This window comes from Herpailurus yagouaroundi, unplaced genomic scaffold (assembly GCF_014898765.1).
Source record: "Herpailurus yagouaroundi ecotype Mexico unplaced genomic scaffold, PumYag 199, whole genome shotgun sequence".
NCBI classification, from domain to species: Eukaryota; Metazoa; Chordata; class Mammalia; order Carnivora; family Felidae; genus Herpailurus; species Herpailurus yagouaroundi.
The window spans coordinates 8,184,051-8,198,759 of NW_024412430.1; the positions used below are offsets into that span (position 1 = coordinate 8,184,051).

The window sequence follows — 14,709 nt, forward strand, 5'->3', positions numbered from 1 at the left end:
AACAGCTAATCTGTAGCCAAGCAAGAGCAGAACCCAGAGTTCTTTCCACACAAATTGTATCAAGATCTTAATGCTCCAAATGTCTTTCTGTTCCTCCATACCTCTCGGGGGAGCGTATTTCAGCTGCACACTTGAAACCTAAGGATTCCGTGATGTCTGTTCTTTTCTGACGTGGCTAAATTCCTTTTTCCACTTCCTAGAATGGTAGACATGTGAGGAATGTCTACTCTTTCGTTTTATTCAACACGTATTTATTACAGTCAAATTCTAGGTCTGGCAATCCAGGAGGAAGAGAACCAAACCTCTTCTCTCATGTCTATTTGAAGAAATAAGCACGGAATGAAATGAAATGAAATGAAAGGAAATGACAGTTAAAAATTAAATTTAAGGCGTGCCTGGGTGGCTCAGTCAGTTGAGCGTCTGACTTCGGCTCAGGTCATGATTTTACCGTATGTGAGTTCAAGCCCCCCATCGGGCTCTGTGCTGACAGCTCGGAGCCTGGAACCTGCTTCAGCTTCTGTGTCTCCCTCTCTCTCTGCCCCTCCCCCACTCACACTCTGTCTCTGTCTCTCTCTCTCTCTCTCTCTCTATCAAAAATAAACATTAAAAAAATTAAACTTAAAATACAGTATTTAAAAAAAAATTTTTAACATTTATTTATTTTTGAGAAACAGATTGAGACGAAGCGTGAGCTGGGGAGGGGCAGAGAGAGGGAGACAGAGAATCCGAAGCAGGCTCTGGGCTCCGAGCTGTCAGCACAGAGCCTGATGTGGGGCTCGATCCCACGAACTGTGAGATCATGACCTGAGCTGAAGTCGGAGGTTCAACCGACTGAGTCACCCAGGTGCCCCTGTTAAGATGTATTTAAAAAGAAATCACATTCATAGTTTTTTAGAGCCTTTTTTAAAATGTTTATTTATTTTTGAGATGGAGAGAGACAGAGTGTGAGCAGGGCAGGGGCAGAGAAAGAAGGAGACACAGAATCCAAAGCAGGCTCCAAGGCCTGAGCCATCAGCACAGAGCCTGATGTGGGGCTCGAACCCACAAACTGTGAGATCATGACCTGAGCCAAAGTCAGATGCTCAACCGACTGAGCCACCCAGGCACCCCTAAAATACAGTATTTTAGATAGTAAGTGTTAAGGAAGAAAATAAAGTAATAATGTGATCATACAGGAATATGTGGGAGGAAGTGTGATTAATTAGCTGATGTGTTTTTAATTCATTGCCACTTGATAATGAGAGACAGAGGACTGAGGACAGGCACTCCTAAAACATGCCCAATCATGTCCATGAACTATCCATCAACTGTGTTATCTCCCTGTGGAGCCTCCATTTTAATTATGCAAGGCCAAGTTTAACCAGCAGGAAAATCTGCTTCTCAGTCTGAAAACTCAGGGAGGAAATTCAGATCCTAGTCGAAACTCTTAGAAACCAAAACATGGCAAGATTATGCTCACCCTCGTTTTAAATATGACCCTTTTTCTTTATATTCTGTATTATATTCTTTCTTATTTAAAAACATTATTTATTACATTTACAATATTTTAAATTTTTATTGGCTTTATTCCAAGTCTAGAGCACTGTTCTAAATAGGCTTTTGATCAAGTATATTCTCCTGACCTCTCTGTACCCTGTGAATACTGTATAAAATGAAGGCACAATAACGTAATGGTATTCACATAACAAATTCCTGGATGGTGATGTGATTAACTTATTCTACTTCAGATGTGAAAATGAGGCTTTAAGATTTCTTCAGTCTTTGTAGACATTGTTCAATTTGATTATTGTCTAAATCTCATAAGAGTATATATTTTCGATGTCATGTTCATTGCCAAAATAAAATCACTGCCTTCCCAATGATATATATGACTCAGTGTCATTGTGCACAATATTGACTTCCCTGTATAGAAGAGAACACAAGGTCAGAATGAGAATATTTTGGTCTAATATACAAAGGGAGAGTGGAGTCTCCAGGGCTGTGACTGGTGAGTACTAACAAATTTTCACAGTAAACAAAAAGAATGTTAAAAATGATAACTTTTGTTTGTTTGTTTTCTTTTTTTAAATCTTTCCAATAGTACAGAAACCGAGAAATACATCTGATAAGCTTATGAAACAACCTTCCCATCTAATGAGATCTCATGAGCACTTACTTTCAATTGCTTTGATTTTGTTTTCCCACGGGACACAAGCAGCTTTGAAGTTTTCAAAATCACGAAGAAATTTCACCCATTTCTGAAAAGAAAGCCAAATAGAACAATAAAGCCCAGCCTCTTGTTTGTCAAGATGTTTTATCCTCCACCCCATCCCCAAATATCACAAGACAATGAACTTGGAAAGATCTCTCTGGTGCCACATAACGCTTTTTGTAAAAAGAAATAAAAACCAGTAGGATTCACTTGCTTCTCTGTTCCCCACCCACCTTCACACCAATTCAATTAAAAAAACTTTTACGGATCCCCTATTTTATAAAAAATATGCTGAGAAAGATCTGTTTATTCTTCCAGACAATAAGGGAGCAGGGACTAGGGTAGCACCTACTAAGTTGACTGGCAAATTGTATATGTTTAATTGAATACTTGTTGCATGAAGAAATTAATGAACTATGAATAAGACATCGTTCCTTCCTTGAAGGGCTTCTGGGACTATTAGAGTAAGCTGTACCTAAACAAGTAATTTCGATACAGGATGGGAAGTGTTATGACATGGGACACTTTTTATTCTGGGAGAGGTAGAGCAACTAACCAAATGGAAAGTCATGGTATCATAGGAAAGGGAGGAAGAAAAAGAATCATACATTAGCTTTTTTAAAAGCTTATTTGTTTTGAGAGAGAAAGAGAGAGAGTGCAGGGGAGGGGGAGAGAGAGAGGAAGAGAGAAAATCCCAAGCAGACTCCACACTGTCAATGCAGAGCCCGATGTGGGGCTAGGTTCCACGAACCATGAGATCATGACGTGAGCCGAAATCAAGAGTCAGATGCTTAACCGACTGAGCCACCCAGGCCTCCCCTACGTTAGTTTTATAAAAGACCTTCCTTCCATTTTACTCCACAATGTTGGGCCATCCATGTTCAAGAGGACCACAAGGAAGAAGGGGAACAGGGAAGCTAACTTCGCATATGTGCACACAACGCTGGGATAATGTGTGAGATGGACAGGTGCAATAGAGCCCAAATAACAGTATGAGACAAGTCTGAAGTTCAAAAGGTTACCCAACCTAGAAAGAGCCCAAATATCCATCTACAATAGAATGGATGAGTAAATAGTGGTACCTTCATACAATGGAATACAACACATCGATAAAAATGAACAACTACCACAACACAGATGTGTCTCATGAATATAATATTGCGTCAAAGAAGCCAGAAACAAAAGCGTAAATATTATGATTCCATTCATTTAAATTATTTGGGGCGCCTGGGTGGCGCAGTCGGTTAAGCGTCCGACTTCAGCCAGGTCACGATCTCGCGGTCCGTGAGTTTGAGCCCCGCGTCGGGCTCTGGGCTGATGGCTCAGAGCCTGGAGCCTGTTTCCGATTCTGTGTCTCCCTCTCTCTCTGCCCCTCGCCCGTTCATGCTCTGTCTCTCTCTGTCCCAAAAATAAATTATAAAGACAGACTTATTACTCCCTGATATATATCATAAATCTATATTTCATATTTAAGGTGTGAATTTTATTCACAAAACCCCATCTTTATGGAAATGAATTTAGCTTACAAGTGGTATAACAATTATAAAGAGGGGATAATAATACCTACATACCTATTTTGCTTTGAGAATTAAATATGGTACCTTCATAGAGGGATTCGATTCAGTGCTTGGCATAAGTAAATACTAATGAAATGTTAGTTTCTCTTCTATCTTTTCCAAGGATCTATGTTTATATTACTGTGTCATTTGGGGCTTTTTTCATATTCTATTCAATTTATAGTTAATGTTCCTGGTAGCTGTATGGCCCTGAAACTTGTAGATAACAACTTGTAGAGCAACAAACTTTGACCCAGAACCCCTTAACTACCAGGGAATGGAAGTGAAAGGGGCACAATCTTTGCCATTTCAGAGTGATAAAATCACACAAGTAAGTCTTTTTGCCATAAATCACCATTTCATTTGAGAGGCCGCCATCGAGAATATACAACATCGACCAAACTGAGTTGTGAAATTGCTTACCTTAGCCATCATCATCTTAAACGCAAACCACCGCTTTCCTTTTCCTTTCCCAAGGGCTCCTTCATTTTCACTCACAAATTTTTTTGCTTCCCTGAGAAAAGAAAACAAAATAAGGGGTAAGAGGGAATGGGGTATAGGTTGAGATGCATAGAATAGAGGTAGTGGACATTTCATTTTATCAGGTTTGTAGCCTTAGTTCTTCCAGACACTTAGCACATGAATTTAAGCTCTATTTCAAGCTCCGGACTCGTAATAGATGTTTAAGCTTTTTAATTCCGGCCAGGAAGAATAAGATATTTTAGTCTCACTTATTAATCAGCTGGAGTCATCAAAAAGCAAGGAATTTATGCTAAGTGTCAAAATCGAGAACTCTAGCTCTTTTCATTTCCACCACATATAAAATTGAATCCAAAGTTGACTTCAACTTCTGGCAGTCAGAATGTTTATTTTAAAATATTTTCTCTTCTTCTTTTTTAAGGGTTCCTTTTGTAAAATAAGGCAAAGAGTTTAGGACAAACTGACATGGAGCACAGTTACTGACCTGGTATTTAATCTCGTAAAACCAATTATGAGTTGAAACAAAAATGTTATGTACAGCAAATTGGGTTAAGGGAAGGAGTACTTTTGGCCTCACATTCAGAAAGGACCTCAAGGATAAAGTTTAATATTATTCCCAAATAGTTATACCTTTCAGTAGTCACACTCAGGTCTCTCTGTATGTGTGTGTGCGTGTGTGCGTGTAGAAAAAAAAATCAGTTCATGAAAATGGAGAATGTTAAATATACTATAATTTTATAAACTTGGTTGGCCAATTTTGCTATTGCTGTTTGTTTGATATACGAAAAACTTTTAAAAATAGAGGTGGCCCAGGTTTGTCTTGACTTTTCGGGACAGCAGAGGGCATAACCCAGGAGAACCCAAACCTGAACTATGGTTCAATAGCTGCAACATCGTCCTTCGGTTGGAAGGCCGCTGGACCGTGAGATTTTACAGAATATTATTAACACAAAAAAGCAAACTAAAAAAAAAATGAAAAGTCAGTGAAGGATTTTTTTTTTTGGTAAGGTGTTCCTGAGTAACAGTTCTAAACTCAAGATTTTATAATACCCAGGGATCGAAACACAACATGCACCTGCTGACTTACCCAATAACTATACAGTGGTGCCTCCTGAATTGCCTGGGCATGTGAACCCACCCATATTCTGCCATAAAAACACAAGTGCAACGGAGAAGATTCACTTTAGGCATCAAAGAGAGCTCCCAAATTAGTTCCTTGATGGCAGAGGTGAAATCCTGTCCTTGTGTATCTCCCACAGCACCGACCACTACTTTGACCAGAAGAGGATGCTTAATAAAACTAGACCTTCTGGAAGTGGAGATGAGAGGCATAACTTGGGATAGTTACCAGATTGGGGAGAATCTGGTAATTGTATTTTCCATATTAATTAATGCTCAAATACAAGGTCATTCCCAAATGCTGGGATTGTACCCTTCTTCAGGAGTCTACTCAGAAACTATGACAGTCTTCTGGAAATGACAACGGTTACTAGACTGGCCTTGTCAAACGGCCTGACCATTTGACATGACCTCAGAGCTATGAAGATTAATTTGATAATGGTTTCTAAAACACTCTACAGATCCTAAAATGTTTAATGCAGCCACATCACAAAGTATAAACTGAGCTCTCACGGCTGGGTTTCTACATCCACGCAATCAGAAAGTGCATCACATTTAAGCCTTAACTATGTGTTCTAGAGAAGACAGGGCAGGAGTATGGCACCTCGATGACATTTATAAAATGTTGAAGTGACCTAAACTAAACTTGACTCTGACTTGAGTTCTCAACCAGCCTCTGATTGGTCTCTGTGAGCAGGGGAGGGGCAGAGAGAGAGGGAGACACAGAATCTGAAGCAGGCTCCAGGCTCTGAGTTGTCAGCACAGAGCCCGACGTGGGGCTCGAACTCACAGAGTGCAAGATCATGACCTGAGCCGAAGTCGGGTGTTCAACCGACTGAGCCACTCAGGTGCCCCTCAACATGCATATTCTGACACTGGTTTTCAGATACCAGCCTGGACCGCACTCAACTCCATGTAATCTCGGGTATACATTTCTTCTCTTCCTTAATGCCTTACCCCCTCCTCCATTCTCCAAAAGGCCTGTCTCTAGTTTCATTCCTGAAGGATCCCTGAAGAGCCATTCTAGCTCCTTCTGCTCCCCACTGCCCACCCTTGCCAAAATAAATACTAGACTCAACACATCAGAAGTCTTGTGGGGGTGTGGGGTGATGTTAAGACAAAGCCAGGGGTAATGGAGTAGCCAGAGAATAATTTTTTTTAGCAAGTACAGATTCTTGAAATTCCTAATAGGATGCTCTTCGGATATAAGGAAAAACTCTTGCAGCTTGCTGGTCTAGAAGAAGGGACATCAGATGGGAAGACGTAGGCGACTCTGAGAGAACATCCTTTCACACTATTTTCAAGGCTAACCTTTGTAGTGAGCTGCATGACCTCGGGATGAAAAACAAACAAAAAAAAAGTAGTACGGCCCAATCCCATCGTCTCCAACAACAGATTTCTTACCCAGAAGACAGCATCTTTCATTGTGCTATTAGAAACAAGATACAAAAAGAAAATATCCAATATGGAGAGGAGCACTGACTGATACTTATCACACTCAAGTGCCCGTTACGGATAGCAGAATCCAAGTAAATAAAGAGCAGAGCCTTTGAAAACTGTAAAGCAAGACAACTTCTTCATGGTTTTCTTACAGGTAATCCGTTTTCCTACCCATTTGTATTCATCTGGATAATTTAAAGGGATTTTTTTTGGACACGGATAACATGAATAAGATTGTGTGGATAAACTTGGAATATCTATTGGCTTCGAACCATCCAAATGTCTGACTGAAAAATGTGTGTCATTCCCTTGAACTGCATTCAAAAAAAGCTGCCTGCCAAGACCGTAATCCGGTCCCCAGGTCTCGGAGCTCCAGCCGGCCCTGGTACAATATGCACAGGTCCATGAGCTGTAACCCCAGACCCAGGGATAAATAATTGAGTGAGATCTATTTAATGACAATGATACCTGGCCTCATCATTCATTTATAAACCCCTTGTGTTGGTAATTAGAATAATAAGGTTTCATGGGCTTTCAAGAATGCTTTCACAGTTAGTTGGAGGAAGACACTTTGGTCCAACTTACAAAATAGATAATTTACCCATAACACATGATACAACCCTGATCGCCCAGGGGAGTCAGGACATGCAAGGTTGCCTTTGACACATTCTCATCCCAGGAAACATGTTCTCTATTTGGGTTAGGTTAAGTTGACTTTTCTTCCCTCTTGTTTTCAGTTTGATAGTACGATTGGGCAACCAACTTCTTGCTCAAGTAAATGAAAAAAGACATTTCAAAACTAGTCTTCAAGACCACTGTAATCAAAACTTGTACTCAGGAACACTTCCCAGTAAAGGGATCCAGGGATGAGAAGCCTTTTCCTATTAAACAAAACACTAAAAAAAAAAAAAAAAAAAAAAAAAGACCAAAAGACCAATGTAAACTGACCCAAAGTCAGAACTCTGACTTTTCCTAAAACAGTACTGAGTAAATTGAAGGAAAGGAGCAGAGGTTGGAAGCTATTCTAAGCACAGAGATTGGAAATAAAGACTATAGGCTACTAGACTACTAAGTAATGTAATTCCATAAGGAGACTGGCGGCATTATTTAAAATCATCCTAATCCTGGGGCACCTGGGTGGCGCAGTCGGTTGAGCGTCCGACTTCAGCCAGGTCACGATCTCGCGGTCCGGGAGTTCGAGCCCCGCGTCAGGCTCTGGGCTGATGGCTCAGAGCCTGGAGCCTGTTTCCGATTCTGTGTCTCCCTCTCTCTCTGCCCCTCGCCCGTTCATGCTCTGTCTCTCTCTGTCCCAAAAATAAATAAACGTTGAAAAAAAAAAATTAAAATCATCCTAATCCTGGAAGCGACGATTCCAACACCTGTGTTTTGTTTTGTTTTGTTTTTTATAAAGGAGACACTGGTGGAAGTGGGTGCAATGATTTGAGGCTGAGTTGCTACAGCTATGAAGTAAGATCATAATAGCTCCGTCATGGGGCTGTCCTGTGTTTTACAGGAGATAATGCATACAACATGTTTAGCAATAGCACATGTAATGGGACCATGGCAAATCATAAGAACTCTATAAACAGGAACTATTATTCATAGCCTTAGTACTGGTAGTGCTGACTTCGATTTTTGTGCCTGAGTCTCCAAATTACAAAGTTGAGAAACGACTAGATATTTCCAGGCAAAACCCCCTCAGAAAGCCAACCCGTTTCCCTTCACATGATGAGACGTGGGAAGAGCGGGAATAGTTCTTGCCACTAAATGAGCAAGAGAGGAACCAGCCCCGCATTTAAGACGCAACGTGAGGGCCCTGGTGTCGGGCTTCCGAAACCCCGCTTATGACTCAGCCTGAGAGGAGGCAGCAGTGAATTCCAGCCTGAGTCCTGCTCCCCCCGGGGCTGTGCTGCCTCTGAGAGCTCAGGTCAGCCGGGGAGTCTCTGTGCTCAGGGGCAAAAAGAGATCTCTCTCTCTCTCTCTTGAATAGGACTATACCCCGTTCAATTCTGTGATCTGTGTCTTACCCGCGAGACACGGGTTTGGATCCTGGCTCCGCCATAGACTAGCTGTGTGCTCTTGGGAGAAGATTACTAGACTTTATGGATCCTGAGCGTTCTCACCTGTAAAATGGGATCAGCAACAGCAATGGCAGTGTCAGCTAACAAACACTGAGTGCTTGCCGCGTACCAGGCATGATGGATGCCCATCGACTCATTTTCTCCCCCACAAAATCCAGCAAGGCGGGAACTATCTCAGAGATGAGAAACTGAGGGTTGGATTAATGGAATAAAGGTCCAAGCTTACCCAAAGAGTAAGCGTCCCAGCTTGGCTGGGATTTGAGCTCAGTGCCCCCCGCCCCACGCCAGTTTTCCCCTGATAACAGCATCATCTACCTCGTGCGACTGGTATATGGACACATATGAGACGACATAAGCAAAGCACTGGTTGGTACACTTAGCCATTTTTTCTAAGCATGTGTTGAGCGTGTTTGTTCTTAGCAGTGCGTTCAGTGCTTTGAAAGAAATAAAAGAAACATTGATTCTTTTCTGAAGTTCAAGCTCTGTTAAGAAAAATGAGATACAGACCCATAAAATTGTTCTATAACAGTGCTAGACAGCTTTAAGTGAAAAGGGAGAGGGAAAGGGAGGCCTGAGAACATGTTGAAGATGTAGATAAGGGAAGAATTACACTGGACATCAAAGGGCTGATAGAATTCAAGTAGGCAGAGAAAGGCATTCTAGGCATTGGTTAGCAGGAATTTTTCTAACAAAGGAGATATTTCCACCATGGATCACATATACAAACTCATAGTCTCATATAGACTAACAGCCTTTCACGAGGCCATTTACAGGGCTTGGTATTCACACTGAACTGATTTTGCTCGGTTCGGGTGCATTTGAATCAAATGCATGTGAGACATTCTCACTGCTGTAAACAGACGGATTTACAAGGTGTTGCCTCAGAGTGAGATAGGTGTTCTGCTTTGGAAGGTTGAGTAGAATGATCCTGCACCATATCTGTGTGTTCCTGTTTCTACCCTATGCTAAACATTTCTAAGTACTATGGAATATTTTTCCAAAATGTTGTGTTGTGATAATTAGGAGTGCAAAAAAGTCTTAGTTTTCTGGTGGAGCAGTGTGCTCTGCCTTTTGATCCTTCCTTGAGTGGGCAAGACATTTCAAATGATGGCAGTTCAGTGAGCTCTGAAAATAATTAAGACCACCTAGTAAACTTGACTGCTTGCCACATGGCAAACTTAGCTCTCGAGGTCTGTCCTAAGCACTTGGCAACACAACTTAGGTGAGGTCACCCACAGAGAATTCTACACTCCTCTGTGAACTAGACTTTCTACTGAGTTGACGTATCTCTTACAATTTCACTGTTCTTTTGCATAGCCTCCCTTCTAAGCTTCCCTGATCCTTCTGTCCAAGCACTGGTCAAGAACACTATAATAGGATATACATAAAATAAACAATTTGTCCAGAGTCATGTGTCTTTATGTAGATATCCCAGTATGTATGTATATGTCTATATGCAAGAACATAGACATATATATACATAGATATGCAAATTCATGCATGTATACCATAAACACATAATTAGCAACTATTTGAAATAAGTGGTTTAGAATATTTAAAAATTTCTAATTTTCAGGACTGTAGAAAGAAATTTTAGACACAAACTGAATATATGAAACTACCCCCCTCTCTTCTTCCCGTCTAATTTGTCATCATATTCTAACACAATGTTTTCCAAACGTTTACTTTAGTATATGCATTTTAATAAGGCATTTTAATAACCACTTTTATTCTACAACAACAGGCTTACCTAAATCCCCCAAAGTAGTATTCCATTTGCCATTCTTTTATCCTATACATAAAAACATCCTCAAAAATGCCTTGGCCACTCTCTTATTATAATCCTGATAAAGTAAAGGGTTATCTTCAAAATTCATACCTTACCCAAGATCTGGATGACACTCCCCCAAACCAAAAAAACCACATTCCTCAAATTAATGGTATTCTGTGCTTATCATCTACACATTTGCTTTCCTTTTACTGTTAATGTATTATGTCAAACACACTTAAGAGCATTTCTAGATAATTGCAAGTGGTAATTAATGCATTTCTCTTCGTAATCACCTTTCAAAGATAATATATTTATGGAGAGTCTAATAGCAAGTTGTGAAAATTAGCTGTCACCAGCAGCTGACATCCTAAAGAATGCGAGTTAGGTGAAATGGTTGGAGAGTAGGACACCCTGGCAGCCTGGGAAACCAATTCAGTTTGCTTTACCACACCTAATATATTGACTGATAACACTCTAGGGAAGTCATAGACAACGAAATGCAATTACGAAGATAGTAACTACACTTTACCTACCTAGAAGAAAACTTTAGAACTTTCTTTTGTCTCATATTTACTTTTTGTTGTAAGTATTATTATCTGATAATGCACTCTAAAAATCCGTCTATTTGAAATTTGAGGTTATCTGAATTCTGGATAAGCAGATATTTCTGGAAGGTAGTGAATAATATTGATTGACAAGATGAATAGTAGCATATGTTAGACCCATTTTCCAATGACCATTACCCTTCTATCAACCATCTGGGCACAATCTCAGGCTGATTTAATGAGGCTGGGAGCCTGAGATCTTGACACAGGTACAAGAGCTATAAATGCCTTTACAACTGTCCAAAAGAGATAGGACCTGTGGCCCATGGGCCATCTAAAAACCATGCCAAACCAAGGTGAAGAATAGGACATCTCCAAGTATCTCTGGTAAAATGATGCAGTATAGATAGGAAAGATGAAATAAATCAGGAAATAAACAGAGAAGAAGAAAAGAATTTTTGGTAGGCAAAAGTATATTTATCCCCAATGCTTCAGAGCTGACTTCCTTTTTCAAGTCTCAAGAAAAAAAAAGAAATATGATTTTGTCATGTGGTTCCTACCAGCATCCTTTCAGGGAGAATTTCAAAATATTATGTGAAAAGCATTATTAAAATTACCCAGTGATTTTCTAAGCATTATTAAAAGTACCCATAGTGATTTTCTAAGCACTTACTATAGCACAGAAAATATTAACAGGCTAAATCTGAAAGAGAAAGAATTATAAAGAACATTGTGTTTTATTTAATAAAGAAAGATTACCTTTAATTCAGTGACAATGATAAGATAGTTAGGACAAGTGAACGCAAATGTGAATGATAATGGGAATGCAAACTGGTGCAGCCACTCTGGAAAACAGTATGGAAGTTCCTCAAAAAACTAAAGATAGTACTACCCTACGACCCAGCAATTGCACTACGAGGCATTTATCCACGGGATACAAGTATGCGGTTTCGAAGGGGCCCATGCACTCCCATGTTGATAGCACTATCAACAATAACCAAAGTATGGAAAGAGCCCAAATGTCCATCGATGGGTGAATGGATAAAGAAGAGGTGGTATATCTCTACAATGGAGTATTACTCGGCAATCAAAAAGAATGAAATCTTGCCATTTGCAACTATGTGCATGGAACTGGAGGGTATTATGCTAAGTGAAATTAGTCAGTCAGAGAAAGACAAATATCATATGACTTTACTCATATGAGGACTTTAAGAGACAAAACAGATGAACATAAGGGAAGGGAAGCAAAAATAATATAAAAACAGGGAGGGGGGCAAAACAGAAGAGACTCATAAATATGGAGAACAAACTGAGGGTTACTGGAGGGGTTGTAGGGGGGGATGGGCTAAATGGGTGAGGGGCACTAAGGAATCTACTCCTGAAATCATTGTTGCACTATATACTAACTAAATTAAATTAGTTGGATGTAAATTAAAAAAAAAAATTAAATTAAAAAAATGTGAGTAAGTCAGAAGAGATGTCTTATCCTAATCAAGACTTGTTTATTCTTAAAAAAAATTCTCTTTAAGATGAATTTTAAAAGGAGAGAAAAGAAAAAAAAGAGATAAAATCAGACTCTTAAATACAGAGAACAAACTGGTGGTTGCCAGAGGGGCAGTGGGTGGGGGATGGGTGAAATAGGTGATGGGGATTAAGAGCACAGTTAAACATGTTGAGCACCGAGAGATATACAGAAGTGTTGAATCATATTGTACACCTGAAACTAATGTAACACTGTATGTTAACTATACTTCAATAACAGAGAGTGAGAGAAGAGCAGAATCGGAGAAGGTAAAGGGAGAAAGATTGAAACTCTTGGTCATGCTCACAGATTTGGGAAGAAATTCTAGAATACAAAATGAAAGACATTTAGCAGGGTGTTGAAATAGAAACTAGAATAAGAGGTTATCAGTGCACTTTGGACCTTTATCTGGAGTTCTGAAGTTAAGCCCTTAATGCCTGCTTTTCTCACAGGCAGCTCTAATTCAAGCATTTCATTGCTGGTTACCAATTAAATAAAGGAAATATGTTATATCATAACAAACAGTTCTTTCTTTAGCCTCTGCTTTCTGTTGTTCCAGATTGAGATTCCTCTAACACAAACTTAATCAAAGGGCATTCTTAGATTCCCCTACGAGGTGCTGGAATTGACTTGGCTACTGATTGTTACATTTTCAGGGATTCTGTAAACTGGTTCTTAAACTGTTAGTTGAAATGGATCGTAATGGGAGTGTTTATACCATGGAAATTGGCAAAAGGTACAAATCAAGGCTTTTTACCAGCACATTCTTGCCTTTTATTCACACATTCATACAGACCTTAAAAGGCTCCATCATGTTAATGATTCTCTTGCCTTGAGAATGAGTGTCCAACAACTAAAGAAATGACCGTTAATACCGTCACCCACACAGGAGACAGTAATTCAATGTTTCTGACGTACAGAGCGTTATGCTAGACTCTGCAGAACTAAAGAGCTCACAGTCTGTTTTGAAGAGAAGGAGACTTTTGTACAATTTTTAAACTGTAATGCAACACAGCCTAACAGCAGAGTCAAATGAATAATAGAGTCTTCCTGAGTTCTACTTCTGTAGCAGTGGACAGAGAAAGGACCTCAGAGGAGAGATGATAATTCACAAAGGAGGTATAACTGGAAGAAGCATAGGAAGAAGAATAGCAGAGAAGTGGACAGGAGACTCGAGTACAGTGGGAAAATGTACCCAGAATGTCTACAGAAAATTAAAGTCATCTTCCTGGAAAACATGGTTCAAATGAGAAGTGATGTGGCACAATAGAGAACGCATGAGGTTTTGGGGATGGAGAAATCTGGATTTAATTTTCACCTTGACAGTTACTAGCTGTGTGAGGCTACTTTACCTTTGTCAATCTTAGCTTGCCTGTCTGTAAAATGGGTATAACATTCTGTTTTCAAAGTGCTCATGAGGATTAAAAGAATTAATGTGTGCAGCATCTCCTAGCACAGAATCTGATATGTAGTTGACAAAAAAAAAAAAAAAAAAATTAAAGATAGTATTGTCCACCTTCAAACCCTAATGGTCATTGTCATCAGTACCTAATGATTTGGAAGAGAAGCTGGACTTCAGAGTGTGAATCCAGATTGTAGAGCTCACTGATTTGCTAAGCAAAAGCTTGTAAACTTTGTTAATTACTGGGGGGATACGGAAGGCCTTGAACGTGGGGATAACATGTTCCAAGTGGTGTTTCAAAAGAACACCCCAGGGGCGCCTGGGTGGCTCAGTCGGTTGAACGTCCGACTCCGGTTCAGGTCATGGTCTCGCGGTTCGTGAGCTCGAGCCCCGCGTCGGGCTCTGTGCTAACAAACAGCTCAGAGCCTAGAGCCTGCTTCGGATTCTGTGTCTTCCTCTCTCTCTCTCTCTCTCTCTCCCCCTCCCCTGTTCATGCTCTGTCTCTCTGTCTCTCAAAAATAAATAAATGTGAAAAAACAAAATTTAAAAAGAACACCCTGGCAATAATGCATGAACACTGTCTTTGGAGTAATATAGACTTG

At 40.0% G+C, this 14,709-nt stretch overlaps 1 protein-coding gene across 1 annotated transcript in view; it reads right to left on the reverse strand.

The window, feature by feature from the left end:
* The window catches only part of TMC1 (transmembrane channel like 1), a 168,914-nt gene that overhangs the window by 70,249 nt on the left and 83,956 nt on the right, over window positions 1–14,709 (reverse strand). The window contains exons 7-8 of the mRNA XM_040449256.1: window positions 4,171–4,261; window positions 2,156–2,237 (exon numbers count right to left, since the gene is read on the reverse strand). Coding sequence (XP_040305190.1) covers window positions 2,156–2,237; window positions 4,171–4,261 — 173 coding nt within the window. The remainder of the gene's footprint in view (window positions 1–2,155; window positions 2,238–4,170; window positions 4,262–14,709) is intronic.